Source organism: Crinia signifera, chromosome 7, assembly GCF_055691185.1.
Source record: "Crinia signifera chromosome 7, ASM5569118v1, whole genome shotgun sequence".
Lineage (NCBI taxonomy): Eukaryota > Metazoa > Chordata > Amphibia > Anura > Myobatrachidae > Crinia > Crinia signifera.
The window spans coordinates 42,501-59,349 of record NC_139223.1 but is presented as its reverse complement, the minus strand read 5'-3'; the positions used below and the strand labels follow the sequence as shown (position 1 = coordinate 59,349).

Sequence of the window (16,849 nt, the reverse complement as noted above, 5' to 3'; positions counted from 1 at the left end):
CTGACCCCACTGCCGCCCGGGCAGTGCGAAGTGTAGCCACATCAGAATGGCGATAGGCCAGGGCTGCGATGCCAGGCTGCCCGATGTTGATACCTATGGGGGATGCGGCCGGTGGCGCTGCAGGGGGAACGCAGCAGGGATACATTTAGGTGATACTTAGTATTTGCGGCTAAACCCTGAAAACGTGTGTTTTCGGGGATTTAGCCGCAAATATTGCTTGATAAATGGGCCCCATAGAAACATAGAATTTGACGGCAGATAAGAACCATTTGGCCCTTCTAGTCTGCCCGTTTTTTTACCCTTCAGGTCATCTCGACCCTTTTTGATCCTTATTTCTTTGTATGTATATGCCTATCCCAAGCATGTTTAAATTGTTCTACTGTCTTAGGGCTACATTTATCAAGCAATATTTGCGGTTAAATCCCGCAATCACCGCAAATATTTAGTATCCCCCAAATATCCCCCCGATCCCTGCTGCGATCCTCCCTGCAGCGCCGCCGGCCGCATCCCCCATAGGTTTCTATGGGGGATGCGGAGCTGCCCGATGTATCAACATCAAGCAGCCCGGCATCGCACCCCTGCGCTATCGCCATTCTGATATGGCGATAGCCCAGTGTAGCCTATGGCTTCGGGATTGCACTGCCGAGCGGAGCAGTGCGGTCACAGGGGTTGGCGGGGGTCAGCGCATAACCGCGCATGCGCTGACCTCCCGGCTTCCGGGTTAGGGCTTCGCAGGGACGGGCTCCTATCGGAGCCCTGTCCCTGCGCCCTCAATTTGATAAATCCAGGCGGTATCAGATGATACCGCAATGCGATGGCCGGCTATGTCATCACGCCGGCATCGCTTTATAATGATAAATGCGCCCCTTAGCATCTACCACCTCTGATGGGAGGCTATTCCACTTATCCACTACCCTTTCTGTGAAGTAATTCTTTCTAACATTTCCCCTGAACCTACCTCCCACCAGTGTCAGTGCATGTCCTCATGTTCTATTACTTCTTTTCCTTTGAAGAATATTTCCCTCCTGTACTATGTTAAAACCCTTGATATATTTGAAGATTTCTATCATGTCCCCCCTTTCCCTTCTCTGCTCCAAACTATACATGTTAAGATCTTTTAGTCTATCCAGGTAAGTTTTGTGATGTAGGCCATGAACCATTTTAGTTGCCCTTCTTTGTACACTCTCCAATGTATTTATATCCTTCTGAAGATATTGCCTCCAGAACTGGACACAGTATTCCAGATGAGGCCGTACCAATGACCTATAAAGTGGCATTATTACGTCTTTATTTCTGCTACTGATTCCTCTCCCAGGGCCTTATTCTGCTTGGTGCGGTCCGTTCCGAATTCTTTCGTAAATGCCCGAACGCCACGCTGTGCGGACATTCTAAGAACACACGCCCACAGGTCGTCTGCATCTGTTTGGACGGACTCGGGAAGAAGAGGGAGTGTTTTCAGACTACATCCAAACGTGCGTGTGCGGTGGGAACACAAAGATTGTGCACGGTCTTATAGCGTCCGAATGTACGGGAAGCTGGCCGTACGCACCGATTCGGTGTATTTCCGCAAACCTCACTACTGTATTCGGAACTCATGCATCTGCAACATGACACACTTATGCAATTAGCCAACCTCATAAAAAAATGGTTTATTTTTAAATGTAATCAATTAATTCCTAATTGATGCATAAACACATTACTACCACTTTAGATTAACCCTTCAATCATGTTAAGTGTTATTACTTCATTGTTGCCCCTTTACCTGTTTTAAGGCCCCCATACATTAGGCCGACTTGTCCTAGGGACAAGTCGGACCCAATTTACCTGCGAGCCGCCCGGCAGCTCCCCGGGAGGCTCACATACAATTTGGCACTTGATGTGCCATTTTTTACATGGGATAAATCGCATGCGATTTATCCCATGTAAAAAAAAACCCGGGGAGCTGCAGGGCGGTGAGGAGTAGTGGGGGCGGGCAGCGGCGGCGGTGGTGGGGGCGGGCAGCGGCGGCCAGCGGTGGTGGGGGCGGGCAGCGGGTGCGGTGAGCGCTGCTGAACTGGCCGGGCAGTGTACTTACACATAGCAGCAGCGGGGACGGGCAGCGCAGTGGCGGCTATTATATTTTTAAAATACTTGTCAAATGACTGGCCGCTCTCTGATTGGCCGGAGAGCTCTCAGCCAATCAGAGAGCGGCCGGTCATTTGACAAGTATTTTAAAAATATAATAGCCGCCACTGCGCTGCCCGTCCCCGCTGCTGCTATGTGTAAGTACACTGCCCGGCCAGGTCAGTCAGCAGCACTCGCCGGTGCTCAGGGACCCGCTGCCCGCCTCACTGCTCCCCCGGTGTCTGCATGCATATGCCTGTCAGGTGGCAGGCATATGCATACAGGGAGGTCGGACGTGATCGTATGTACAGACCGTCCGACCTCCCTGATCCGGTCCGATGCGCACGGGACCGCGCATCGGATCGGATCAGATATCACACACCTACGGTTTTGGGCCGATTTCACCCGATTATCGGCACAAAGTGCCGAAATCGGATGAAGTCGTCCCAAAATCGCATAGTGTATGGGGGCCTTTAGTGGTTCCAATTGAACCTGTGAAAAGAGTGTAATTAATCACTAATGAGTAGAGGAGGGGATTGTATTGTGGTCAGCTGAGAGTGCTTCAGGTGCGGGCATACTAATTGGGCGAACCGAATGCCTAGTGCATGAACAAGTGCTCTCCGCAAAGTGAAACTTGCTTATGCACACTGCATATTTCATGCATGTTGGTTCGTTTGCAGTCGGTGTCGTGTCCGAATGCACGCCTACCACAGTTCGTGCACTCCCTCGTGTACGCCCAGATTTACACCCAGTTTTGCCCACTTTGAAACCGCGCCCTTGTGTAGGGCCGAATGACGCCCATATTTCTCGAGTCAATTCGGTGCACATTTCTGGACGGTATTGGGGAGAACGAGTGCGGAGACAATACGTTGCACATGCGTATTGCGTTGCCTACGCATGCGCAGATGGCTAAAATGCGCCCTCCGAAAGATATCGTAACGGACCGCACCAAGCAGAATAAGGCCCCCAATGCAACCAAGCATCTGACTAGCCTTCCTCGTTGCTTTGCTACATTGCCTTTAAGTCATTTGAAATAGTGACTCCTAGATCTCTTTCCTCCTCAGTAGTTTCCATTATAGTACCCTTGATACTATATTGGTTTTTGAATACCAAGTGCATAATTTTGCATTTTTTAGCATTAAACTGTATTTGCCATGCTCTTGACCAATTCTCAAGCTTACTTAGCTCAAGTTTACTTAGCTCATCAGTCATTTGATTTACTGGTGTGTCTGCTCTGTTGCATATGTTTGTGTCATCTGCAAAAAGGCATACTTTCCCTTCAATACCATTTGCAATGTCACTAACAGGACTTTGACAAGAAGGAAGCTACTTCATATATGTGTATATAAATAAATAAAGAAATAAAGAATTACATATATATATATTAGAGATGTGCGGGTTCTGATTTACTCTGATTTACTCTGATTTCAAAGCAGGAACTTATTGGCTATCAACTGTCAACAACGGTCATATGATTTGGGATAGCCAATAAGATCCTGCTTTGAAATCAGAGTAAATCAGAGTAAATCGGAGCCTGCACATCTCTAATATATATATATATATATATATATATATATATATATATATATATATATATATATATATATATATATATATATCCATGCAGTAACCGGCACTCTATGCAGAAATTCGCATCTGTCGCCCGGTGCATATCCTCCACACAGCAGCGGGATACATATCGACCAATTCGACTGCACACTTGGGCTTACACACAGCAAGAAACGGCTGACTCCTCAGGTACTCTGCAACGTTTCAATGTTTAATACATTTTTTTCAAGCACAACATATAAATGAACATACACATACCTTTATAGGTCCACCCTCACCCACCAACGTGTAGCATTTCCGGTCCGGGACCACGCACCCAGCCGGGACGCAATCCACTGACGTCATCAAGGCGTTCCTGTTGTCCAGGTTACCAAGACGCTTCAGATACAATATAAAACACCTCCTGACACCGTGAGAAAACATGACATAATATCAGCAAAAAGAACAGGCTCAAAAAGTCAATTTAGCGATCCCACATAGAACCACACTCATAAAAATATGACAATCAATAGCATAAACTGGGATTACTCAAATAAAGATTTTAGATAATGATCATAAAAAACAATTGAGACCCAGCTGATCATTAAGCCCAAATGGGGCCAATGTGTTCAATCGTACAATCCATTGGCTTTCCCTGCGTAACAATAACATGCCTCTGTTTTCTCCCCTCTTAGGGGGGGGATATAGTCTATCATCCTATATCGCAAGGAGGTTAACGAATGCCTGCACTCCGCAAAGTGGCGGGCGACAGGCTGCTCACTGCCACCCACCTCCAAAGCGAGTTTAATGGCAGACCTGTGAGCTGCCATACGCTCCCGGAACATTCGCTCCGTCTTACCAACGTATGACAGCCCACAGGGACACACAATTTGATATACCAGGAACCTCATTTTACATGTAAGGTGGTGCCTTATTTCAAACATTTTTCCTGACTGAGGGTGAGGGAAACTACTGCCCTTCAATAAAAATCCACATGTAGTACAACCACAGCCAAAACAGCCATTACTAGCCTGGAGAAAATGCTTGCCTTTTGTGCCCTTCATATCAGACATGTCCGTCTTCACCAAATAATCTCGCAAGTTTCTTCCCCTCCTATAACATGAGAGGAGTCTGGTGTCAGCCAACCCCAAAGACTCATCAGATGTCACCAGAGGCCAATTTTGTTTTGCCACCCTCTGGATTTGTTTGCTAAGCGGGTTGAATACTGTGGGCCATGGTAACATTTTCTTGGAGGATGGATTGGCAGGTTTTTTTACCAATAAATCCTTCCTCTCTAACTTCAAAACCCTAGACTTAGAAACTTGCGAGATTATTTGGTGAAGACGGACATGTCTGATATGAAGGGCACAAAAGGCAAGCATTTTCTCCAGGCTAGTAATGGCTGTTTTGGCTGTGGTTGTACTACATGTGGATTTTTATTGAAGGGTAGTAGTTTCCCTCACCCTCAGTCAGGAAAAATGTTTGAAATAAGGCACCACCTTACATGTAAAATGAGGTTCCTGGTATATCAAATTGTGTGTCCCTGTGGGCTGTCATACGTTGGTAAGACGGAGCGAATGTTCCGGGAGCGTATGGCAGCTCACAGGTCTGCCATTAAACTCGCTTTGGAGGTGGGTGGCAGTGAGCAGCCTGTCGCCCGCCACTTTGCGGAGTGCAGGCATTTGTTAACCTCCTTGCGATATAGGATGATAGACTATATCCCCCCCCCTAAGAGGGGAGAAAACAGAGGCATGTTATTGTTACGCAGGGAAAGCCAATGGATTGTACGATTGAACACATTGGCCCCATTTGGGCTTAATGATCAGCTGGGTCTCAATTGTTTTTTATGATCATTATCTAAAATCTTTATTTGAGTAATCCCAGTTTATGCTATTGATTGTCATATTTTTATGAGTGTGGTTCTATGTGGGATCGCTAAATTGACTTTTTGAGCCTGTTCTTTTTGCTGATATTATGTCATGTTTTCTCACGATGTCAGGAGGTGTTTTATATTGTATCTGAAGCGTCTTGGTAACCTGGACAACAGGAACGCCTTGATGACGTCAGTGGATTGCGTCCCGGCTGGGTGCGTGGTCCCGGACCGGAAACGCTACACGTTGGTGGGTGAGGGTGGACCTATAAAGGTATGTGTATGTTCATTTATATGTTGTGCTTGAAAAAAATGTATTAAACATTGAAACGTTGCAGAGTACCTGAGGAGTCAGCCGTTTCTTGCTGTGTGTAAGCCCAAGTGTGCAGTCGAATTGGTCGATATATATATATATATATATATATATATATATATATATATATATATATATATATATATATATATGTGTATATATGTGTATATATGTGTATGTGTATGTGTATATATATATATATACATATACATCGGGTGATAAGTGTGCCATTAAAGGGCCATCATTATTTTTATGTTCTGTATTTCGATTTTGGGAGGTTTGGCGACCTCTATTTTTGGTGGTCTTTATGTAGCTGCTCTTGGCGCAGTTTCAAATCTGTAATTTTTTGTACATAGTGTTTTCTCATGTAGTCTATGAGGAGATTTTTGGGAAGGCATAACTCCTTAGAGGAAGAATTAAGAATTGGGGTTTGTTATATTAGATAGAGCATGTGCTAGTATAGTGCATTTTGGGGATGAGGTTTTTCAGAAAGTTACAGGTTTTTTTTAATTTAGCAAAATATGCCCCATTTAAAGATAGGAAATTTCAATTGTTATGCAATGGCAGTTGGGCACAAGGAGAGAGCGGGAAGCAGTCTCATGCAGGGGGCTACACATGGTGCAGTGCACTTTAGGGGGGTAATACATGATGTAGGATACTGTAAGGCAGGTCCTGGAAATTGGGACCCCTCCCGGCACCCTGGAAAGGTGGGCAAACCTCCCAGATTCCACCGGCCCCACCCACTCACTGCCTCATCTTGACGTTTAAATACCCTGACCCGGTGTTAAAATGCCACGATTTGCAACTTTTCGGAGGGACGGGGCTAAAAGGCCATCATGACCTGCAAATCCCGGTATTTGAAGGACTGTGGGTGGGGCTTGATGATGCACATATCAGCCCCCCCCCCTACCAGGACACCCCCCCAGTTACGCTGACAACATCCTCATTGGGCTTCTTCCAGAGAGGAGACTGTCAATGTAGGCAACCCTGCTGAAAGGGGATGGCACGGTGTAGCAGACTATACAGGGTAACACACAGGGGACCTTAAGATGATAACACACAGGGTGTAGTGACTGTAGGGGGGAGACATGCAGAGTGCAGGGAACTGTAAGAAACACACAGGACACAGAAGAATGTGGTGGGTGTGAAACCCAGGGTGCAGGGGACTGTGGGGGGTGTGACCCACAGGGCACATAAGACTGGTAGGTGTGACACACAGAGTGCAGGGGACTGCATAGGTGTTGACACGCAGGGTCTGTGGGGGTGTGACATGCAGGGTCTGTAGGGGGTGACACAGGGTGCAGGGGACTATAGGGGGAGACACACAGGGAACAGAAGACTGTGGTGGGTGTGACACACAGAGTGCAGGGGACTGTATAGGTGGTAACATGCAGGGTCTGTAAGGGGTGTGACACACAGGCTGCATGGGACTGTAGGGGGGAATGCAGAGTGCCTCAGAGGGTTATGCATGTAGAACTTAAATATGATAGGCTTGCCTGAAGAGGTGAGTTTTCAGGGAAGGACATGTAGTTTGCACTAAGCATGTCCTTATCCTTTCCCTGTTCTGCCTGAGTTACACAAACTCTGACAGGGGGCAGCAACAGTGTGCATCAGTGTGATCCTTCAAACACATAAAAACCAGCGCTTCTATTTAGCCCTTTGGGCTTCCCCTCCTAGTTTTCAGGGAACACTTGAAAGTTTGGATATTTTGATATTTTTCATGTTTTTTTAAGGCAATATATAGTATTTTGACATAATTTAAAAGTATAAACAATTGGTAAATATAAATATTTTTTGCATTTTGCACAGAACAGTGATGTTATACAAACATTTTCATTAAACATTTTAAAAATCCAATGTTTTTTCTTACAGTGAAATTCTACATTTTCTAAGTTAAAAAAAATAAAAAGTTATATACCGTATATACTCGAGTATACGTAAGTCGACCCGAATATAAGCCGAGGCACCTAATTTTACAACAAAAAAAACTGGTAAAACTTATTGACTCAAGTGGGACCCTCACTCGAGTATAAGCTGAGAGGGGCTTTTTCCGCATAATAAATGTTCTGAAAAAGTAGGCTTATACTCGAGTATATATGGTAATTCCATCAGTTTCACATGTCCCATTAAGGCTTCTTACACGTGATCTGGCATTTCAGAAACCTGCTGTAACTCTTCCACTAAAATGCCAAAAAGCAATGAAATTCCGATCATTAAGGCTGACGCCTTAATGGACGTGTTCCTTGCGCAATACAGATATGGTATGCCATCACAGCCTGTGGGTAAGTGCAGATTCAGCACTCTCACAATCGTGGAGCTGCTAATTCACAGATTTGTGTGCTCATTGGAATACACACATGCAGTCTATGCAACTGAAGGTCTGAGCAGTTATGTGGTGCTCCCATCCCACTCAGTGCCCACACCCATCCCATTCGGGCACCACAACATTCCCACCTTGTTCCAACATCCATCTCATTTATTATACACATTTACCTCCCTCAAATATTTTGGTTAATTGCTCAAACTATAATAACCCATCGACCGTCTATGCATCTACACCTGGAGTAGCCAACCCTAGTCCTCGAGAGCTACCAACAGTGCATGTTTTGCAGGTCTCCTCACAGAATCACAAGTGAGCTAATTAGCTCCATCTGTGGATCTTTTAAAATGTGTCAGTGATTAATGAGTGCAGCTGTGCAGCAGCTAGGTTGTCTGGAAAATGTGAACTGTTGGTAGCTCTCGAGGGCTAGGGTTGGCTACCACTGATCTACACTTAATTCCACTATACACTTCCATACTACTCTTTCTGCCCCCAAACCCTACTGCTGTGTCCTCCCATCTGTGCTAGTCTGTACTAATGTATCTGCACCATCTGTCTTTCCCCATCTGTGCCTTGTCCGTACCACCGTTTTCTTCTGTCTGCGCTGCTCAGTGTTTCCCTCATCAACATCACTCTGCCACACTGTCTTCTCTCCCATCTGCACCAGTTTTCAAGCCATCCATGCCAGTGTTTTCAACCCATCTCATACTTGCCTACTTTTGAAAACGAGTTTCAGGGAGATTATAGTTGGTAATAGAATTTTGTAAAGCACCCAATTGAAGAGGCGTGTCATGCTCCACCCAAAGGGCGCGTATAGTTCCATATTTGGAGAGATTGTGAAAAGAGATTGTGAACGTGGCACCTAGAAGCTTGGGTGTGTACTGTTATATTTCAGTGGAATCTTTTAAAATGACTTATATCCAAAAGTAGATGAGCCCCAAAGGAGTAACATATACTATACTGTACTTGTTAAAGTGCTAGGAAATAGCTCTGATGATTCAATGTAAATGTATCTATCTCTCATTCCTTTTTTCCCCAAAAATGTAACAGTGTAATGGGGGCTAGGGGACATGAGGGAGATTGCTAGACTAATGAGGGAGAGAGGGAGATTGCTGCTAATTCAGTGAGTCTCCTGCAGAATGCAGGAGGGTAGGTAACTATGATGTAACAGTGTAATGTGGGCTAGGTGACATGAGGGAGATTGCTAGACTAATGAGGGAGAGAGGGAGATTGCTGCTATGTCAGGGAGTCTCCTGCAGAATGCAGGAGGGGAAGTTACTATGATGTAACAGTGTAATGTGGGCTAGGTGACATGAGGGAGATCACTAGACTAATGAGGGAGAGAGGGAGATTGCTGGTATGTCAGGGAGTCCCCTGCAGAATGCAGGAGGGGAGGTAACTATGATGTAACAGTGTAATGTGGGCTAGGTGAAATGAGGGAGATCGCTAGACTAATGAGGGAGAGAGGGAGATTGCTGCTAATTCAGGGAGTCTCCTGCAGAATGCAGGAGGGGAGGTAACTATGGTGTAACAGTGTAATGTGGGCTAGGTGACATGAGGGAGATTGCTAGACTAATGAGGGAGAGAGGGAGATTGCTGCTAATTCAGGGAGTCTCCTGCAGAATGCAGGAGGGGAGGTAACTATGATGTAACAGTGTAATGTGGGCTAGGTGACATGAGGAAGATTGCTAGACTAATGAGGGAGAGAGGGAGATTGCTGCTAATTCAGGGAGTCTCCTGCAGAATGCAGGAGGGGAGGTAACTATGATGTAACAGTGTAATGTGGGCTAGGTGACATGAGGGAGATTGGTAGACTAATGAGGGAGAGAGGGAGATTGCTGCTAATTCAGGGAGTCTCCTGCAGAATGCAGGAGGGGAGGTAACTATGGTGTAACAGTGTAATGTGGGCTAGGTGACATGAGGGAGATTGCTAGACTAATGAGGGAGAGAGGGAGATTGCTGCTAATTCAGGGAGTCTCCTGCAGAATGCAGGAGGGGAGGTAACTATGATGTAACAGTGTAATGTGGGCTAGGTGACATGAGGGAGATTGCTAGACTAATGAGGGAGAGAGGGAGATTGCTGCTAATTCAGGGAGTCTCCTGCAGAATGCAGGAGGGGAGGTAACTATGATGTAACAGTGTAATGTGGGCTAGGTGACATGAGGGAGATTGGTAGACTAATGAGGGAGAGAGGGAGATTGCTGCTATGTCAGGGAGTCTCCTGCAGAATGCAGGAGGGGAGGTAACTATGATGTAATAGTGTTATGTGGGCTAGGTGACATGAGGGAGATTGCTAGACTAATGAGGGAGAGAGGGAGATTGCTGCTATGTCAGGGAGTCTCCTGCAGAATGCAGGAGGGGAGGTAACTATGATGTAACAGTGTAATGGGGGCTAGGTGAAATGAGGGAGATTGCTAGACTAATGAGGGAGAGAGGGAGATTGCTGCTAATTCAGGGAGTCTCCTGCAGAATGCAGGAGGGGAGGTAACTATGGTGTAACAGTGTAATGTGGGCTAGGTAACATGAGGGAGATTGCTAGACTAATGAGGGAGAGAGGGAGATTGCTGCTATTTCAGGGAGTCTCCTGCAGAATCCAGGAGGGTAGGTAACTATGATGTAACAGTGTGATGTGGGCTAGGTTACATGAGGGAGATTGCTAGACTAATGAGGGAGAGAGGGAGATTGCTGCTATGTCAGGGAGTCTCCTGCAGAATGCAGGAAGGGAGGTAACTATGATGTATCAGTGTAATGTGTGCTAGGTGACATGAGGGAGATTGCTAGACTAATGAGGGAGAGAGGGAGATTGCTGCTATGTCAGGGAGTCTCCTGCAGAATGCAGGAGGGGAGGTAACTATGATGTAACAGTGTAATGGGGGCTAGGTGAAATGAGGGAGATTGCTAGACTAATGAGGGAGAGAGGGAGATTGCTGCTAATTCAGGGAGTCTCCTGCAGAATGCAGGAGGGGAGGTAACTATGACCCATCTGCATCATTGCCCATCATCCGCACCACTCTGTATCCCTTCCCATAAGTGCTGCATATTCTCCTCACCACTCTTACTCCATTCATGACATGCCAACATCCTGATGGTATCAGGATCACTGTTAGGGTTATGTCGCAGGGTGGGGTGGCGAGTTAGCCCTTGCAATCACTCCAAGGATTATACCTTGTTGCCACCCACCAAGATTAGGTGAAAATACCACCTCCAATGTCGGGTCTGTATTCCTCTTATCAATGCTGCTCTGCCTCCCTCATCCATGCCACGGTTTCTTTCCATCTGAACTGCTCTCACCCCTCTCATCTGTGCTGCTGTGTCACCATAATCCACATGTGCTGCTCTGTCCACCCATCCACACTGCTCTGTCTCCCCCTCATCCATGCCACTGTTTTGTTCCATCTGTGCTGCTCTCACCCCTCTCCATCTGTGCTGCGGTGTCACCCTCATCAACATGGCGGTCGTATAATGGGTAAACACCAAAAAGGTCGACAATCATTAGATCGACAAACAAGAAGGCCATCATGCAAAAAGGTCAACATGTTAAAAGGTCAACATTCAAATAGGTGAACATAACCATTAGGTTTACAGTCAAAAGGTTGACATGGGGTTTTTCACTTTTTTGGGAGTCAACATGAGTTTACAGGCGGTATTTCATGCCCTACCATCCACTAGGGTGTGGTGAGATAATAAAATAGTGTGCCGAATGCAGCGAGGCACCGTGCCTGAAGCATGGTGAGTGTAGGGAGCCATGAGAGGGGATGTGGTGCTACGTTTTAGTGTCCATGTTGACTGTGTTGACATTTTGAACCAAAAAACAATGTCGACTTTTTGACTGCCAACCTTCCCCATGTTGACCTAATGACCGTGCCGACCTTTTTGCATGTCGACCATTTTGACATGTCGACCATTTTGACATGTCGACCATTTTGACATTTCGACCTTCTTGTTTGTCGACCTAATGGTGTTGACCTAATGGTTGTCAACCTTTTTGGTGTCGGCCCATTGTCCCACACGACACAGGGCACTGTCCACCTATCCACACTGCTCTGTCTCCCCCTCATCCATGCCACAGTTTTTTTCCCATCTGTGCTGCTCTCACCCTTCTCCATCTGTGCTGCTCTGTCCCCCTCATCCACACGGCACTGTCCACCCATCCACACCACTCTGTCTACTCACCATCTGTGCCACTGTCTTACCCCATCTGTGGCACTCTCCCCATCTGTTGCACTTTCTCCCCCTCAACTGCATCACTCCATCTTACCTCCCCTATATGCACCACTGTTTTCTATCCATCTTTCTTGTTTTGTTTCCCCCATCAGTGCTGCCTAGTCTTTCCCCTATGCACACATTTATGTTTCCCAATCCACAGTGGTGTTGGCTGGAGTGAGGAGCCAGAGCACTCTTCTTACCTCATCTTAGACCTACAGTTGCATAAACTGCATCTGTGAATTAGCATCTCTACCATTGTGTTAGTGACAGCAATCTCACATTGTGAGAGTGCTAAATCTGCACTTACCCACAGGCTGTGATGTCATGACATTTCTGTATTGTGCAAGGAACACATCAATTTAGGTGTCAGCCTTAACTATAGGAATTTTATTGTTTTTTGGAGTTTGAGTGGAAGAGTTACAACCGGTTTCTGAAATGCCAGATCATGTGTAAAAAGCCTTAATAGGACATGTGAAACTGTAAGGTTTTTGGTCTATGGAATACAGTGGGGCAAAAAAGTATTTGGACAGCCACCGATTGTGCAAGTTTACCCACTTAAAAAAATGAGACAGGTCTGTAATTTCCATCATAGGTACACTTCACCTGCGAGAGACAGAATGTGGGGAATACTGGATATCCCATTGTATGATTTATAAACAATTTATTTGTATATTCCGTACTTACAGTATGTATTATCTGGGCTCCCATGTTAAATACACCCCATTTTTTCATACCCCTACTATCCAACTACGCATGGAGTTGATTTTATATAGTGTGGCGAGCGCAGCAAGCCACCGTGCCCGAAGCGTGGCGAGCGGGCGCGGTCTCATAAGAAAAACGGGAGCCCAGTTATTACATAAGTACCGTATATTCTTGTGGAAAATAAATATTTGGACAATCATAAAGTTACACTCAATACTTTGTAATATAGCCTTAGTTGGCACTTACAGAGGTCAGACGTTTCCTGTGGTTCCTGACCAGGTTTGCGCACACTGTAGCAGCAGGGGCGTAACTAAGTTTTTAGCGCCCCCCCGCCGGATGGTTTTTCGGCGCCCCCCTCCCCCCTCGAACACCCCCCACCCCCCGCCGCCGCCGCCCGCCCGCCACCCCCCCGCCTAACCTGACCCCCCCCTTCTTACACTTACCTGTCCCCGCAGTCTGCATCTCGCCCGGCTCTCTGCCGGGACCTGCCTGACGTCACGGTCCCGGCCGGCTCCTGCTGCTGCAATGAAAACTGACTCTTAGAAAATGGCTGCCCCCATACTGCAGACAGAAAACTGTCTGCAGTATGGGGGCAGCCATTTTATAATAGTCAGTTTTCATTGCAGCAGGAGCCGGCCGGGACCGTGACGTCAGAGAGGTCCCGGCAGAGAGCCGGGCGAGACGAAGACCACAGGTAACTATACCTCCGCAGCCCCCCGGCGGCGCCCCCAATTTCTCTGCGCCCCCCCGCCACCGCGGGGGCTGCGGAGGTATAGTTACGCCACTGTGTAGCAGGTATATTGGCCGACTCTTCCATGCAGATCTTCTCCCGATCTGTCATGTTTTGGGGCTGTCACCAGGCAACACAGACTTTCAACTCCCTCCACAGATTTTCTGTTGGGTTGAGGTCTGGAGACTGGCTAGGCCACTTCAGGACCGGGAAATGCTTCTTAAGGAGCCACTCCTTAGTTGCCTGGGTGGTGTGTTTGGGGTCATTGTCATGCTGGACGACGCAGCCACGTTCCATCTTCAATGCTCTTACCAAGGGAAGGAGGTTTTTGGCCAAAATCTCACGATACATGGCCCCATTCATCCTCTCCTTAATACGGATCAGTCATCCTATCCCCTTTGCAGAAAAGCAGCCCCAAAGAATGATGTTTCCACCCCCGTGCTTCACAGTGGGTATGGTGTTTTTGGGATGCCACTCGTCATTTTTCTCCCTCCAAACACGGTGAGTGGAGTTTATACCAAAAAGTTCTATTTTGCTCTCATCTGACCACATGACATTCTCCCAATCCTCCTCTAGATCATCCAGATGGTCACTGGCAAACTTTAGATGGGCCTGGACATGTGCTGGGCTAAGCAGGATGACTTTTTGGGTGCTGCAGGATTTGAATACATGACAACTTAGTGTGTAATGGTAACCTTTGTGACTGTGGTACCCCCTTGTACAGATGGAGCCCCTGTCATACTTGGCCGGGGCTCGCCAGAGCCTCCCCTCTGGCAAGTGCCGGTAGACAGGGGCTACACTGTACTGCGCCTTGCACACGCGTCCCAGACTCTCGATGGCTGTGCAGCAGGTTCCCGCCCATCTCCGCTTCAGGGAGATGGGCAGGGTTTGGGGGGGGGGGGTGTCGGGACGGTGATGGGGACCGGCGTCAGGGACCCGGGGCAAGCTCCGTTGCCACGTGGTGCGAAAGCGTCTCGTGTACGCCCGCCCCTGGCGGGAGCCGGCCGCTGGCGGGGACTGCCGATACTTTCGCCAGCCCCTGCAATGAAGAGGCCGGCTCTGTCTATAGTTCTGGGCTGATTCCTCACCGTTCTCAAGATCATTGATACCCCACAAGGTGAGATCTTGCATGGAGCCCCACGTCGAGGGAGATTGTCCATGATCTTGTATTTCTTCAATTTTTTTAATAATTGCGCCAACAGTTGATCTCTTCTCCCCAAGCTGCTGCATATTGTCAAGTAGCTCATCCCAGCCTTATGCAGCTCTACAATATTGTCCCTGTGTCCTTAGACAGCTCTTTGGTCTTTGCCATGGTGGAGAGGTTGTAATCTTACTGTTTGAGGATGTGGACAGGTGTTGTTTATACAGATAACAGTTCAAACAGGTGCCATTAATACAGGTAATGAGTGGAGGATAGAAGAGCTTGTTAAAGTAGAATTAACAGTTCTGTGAGCCAGAAATCTTGCTGGTTGGTAGGTGTCCAAATATTTATTTTCCACAAGAATATACAAATAAATTGTTATATACACACAGCACTTACTCCCTCATGGAAAGGATGGAACCGGCACATGGATGTAAGTGAAGTAAACGTGGTTTATTTAGGAGTGCAGCTTTGCACAAGGTGACAGCTGTTGACCTGACAGCCGTTTCAACTGCTGGACGCACCTCACCTCTGATGAAAACTGCTTCCAGCAGTTGAAACGGCTGTCAGGTCGTCACCTGTCACCTTGTGCAATGCTGCACTCCTAAATAAACCACGTTTTCTTCACTTACATCCCTGTGCCGGTTCCATCCTTTCCATGAGGGGGTAAGTGCTATCTATTGTTCTATTATGTACCCGGCACCGGAACTTTTATTCTAAGACCAGAGTGCCAACCCGATAAACCTACCCACCTATATATATACACACATATAAGTCCATAGGTGAGCAGCACATCCTCAACAAGCCATCTTGTGTGGGGTGCCCTCCATAACCCCAGAGGCAGGAGTAATATCAACATTTATAGGTTAAGAACCTTTAATAAACGGTGTATCCTGATGAAGAACCGCTGCTTAAAAGTCCGAAACGTTGAAATTACTCCTGCCTCTCTGACATTTATTTTGAGTGAGTGCCACCGTCTGGAGATATATATATATATATCAGAATGCCGGAGGTTCACTCTACCATAACCAGCACTGGTGCAGGAATCCCGATAGACAGTATATTGAAGATAGGTATGCATGTAGTACGAAATACTCCATGTCGACCTTTTGACTATCGACCTTGCCCATGTTGACCTAATGCTTGTGTCAACCTAATGACCCTATAGACCTTCCGAGGTGTCGACCTTGATGCTTGTCGACCGTATGACCCATACCAATTCTGGGACTGCCTAAAACCAAAGCTGGCGGCAGTGATAGTAAATATGGCCACACAACGTCTACATACATGGAACCAACTGGACAAATGGTGATGAGACTTTGCCCTCCTGACATTACCTAACCATCATTATACAGGGCTGCCTACTTTTACAGTCTTTTCTCCAGGAGAAGCCCGGAGAGGAGACTGTCAACAGAACTGTGGGAGTGTGGCCTGATATTCGTGTCATCAAACCCCTCCCCCAGTCTGGCAAATACCGGGATTAGGGGGAGGGGCTAAACGATGTACTTTTAGCCCCGCTCCTCATGAAAAGCTGCAAATCTTAATATTTAAACAACAGGACGAGGGTGAATGGGTGAGCGCAGGGGAAAGCGGGAGGTTTGCCCACTTTTCCAGGGGGCCGGCAGGGGGACCCGATTTCCGGGACCCTCCTGACCAATCCGGGAGAGTAGGCAGTCCTGTCATTATGTTCCCACCAGTAACCAGCTGACGGGATTGTGTGTATGTATCTTTGTTTTGCTAGTCCCCAGTCTTTTCTCTGTCACCTTTTTATCAGTATAATCACATTCTCTATATTCTCTGTTGTGTATCTAACACAGAACTTGGTGACTGCTCTCGGCCGGACCTGGCACCCAGAACATTTCTGCTGCAAAATCTGCAGGAAACAGATTGGAGAAGAAGGTGATTCCTAAACCTGA

At 47.0% G+C, this 16,849-nt stretch overlaps 1 protein-coding gene across 4 annotated transcripts in view; it reads left to right on the top strand.

Moving 5' to 3' along the window:
• TGFB1I1 (transforming growth factor beta 1 induced transcript 1) overlaps nucleotides 1-16,849 on the top strand; it is a 148,661-nt gene that overhangs the window by 104,323 nt on the left and 27,489 nt on the right. For all 4 annotated transcript variants that reach the window (XM_083152177.1, XM_083152175.1, XM_083152176.1 and 1 more), the window contains exon 10: nucleotides 16,751-16,832. In XM_083152177.1, coding sequence (XP_083008303.1) covers nucleotides 16,751-16,832 — 82 coding nt within the window. The remainder of the gene's footprint in view (nucleotides 1-16,750; nucleotides 16,833-16,849) is intronic.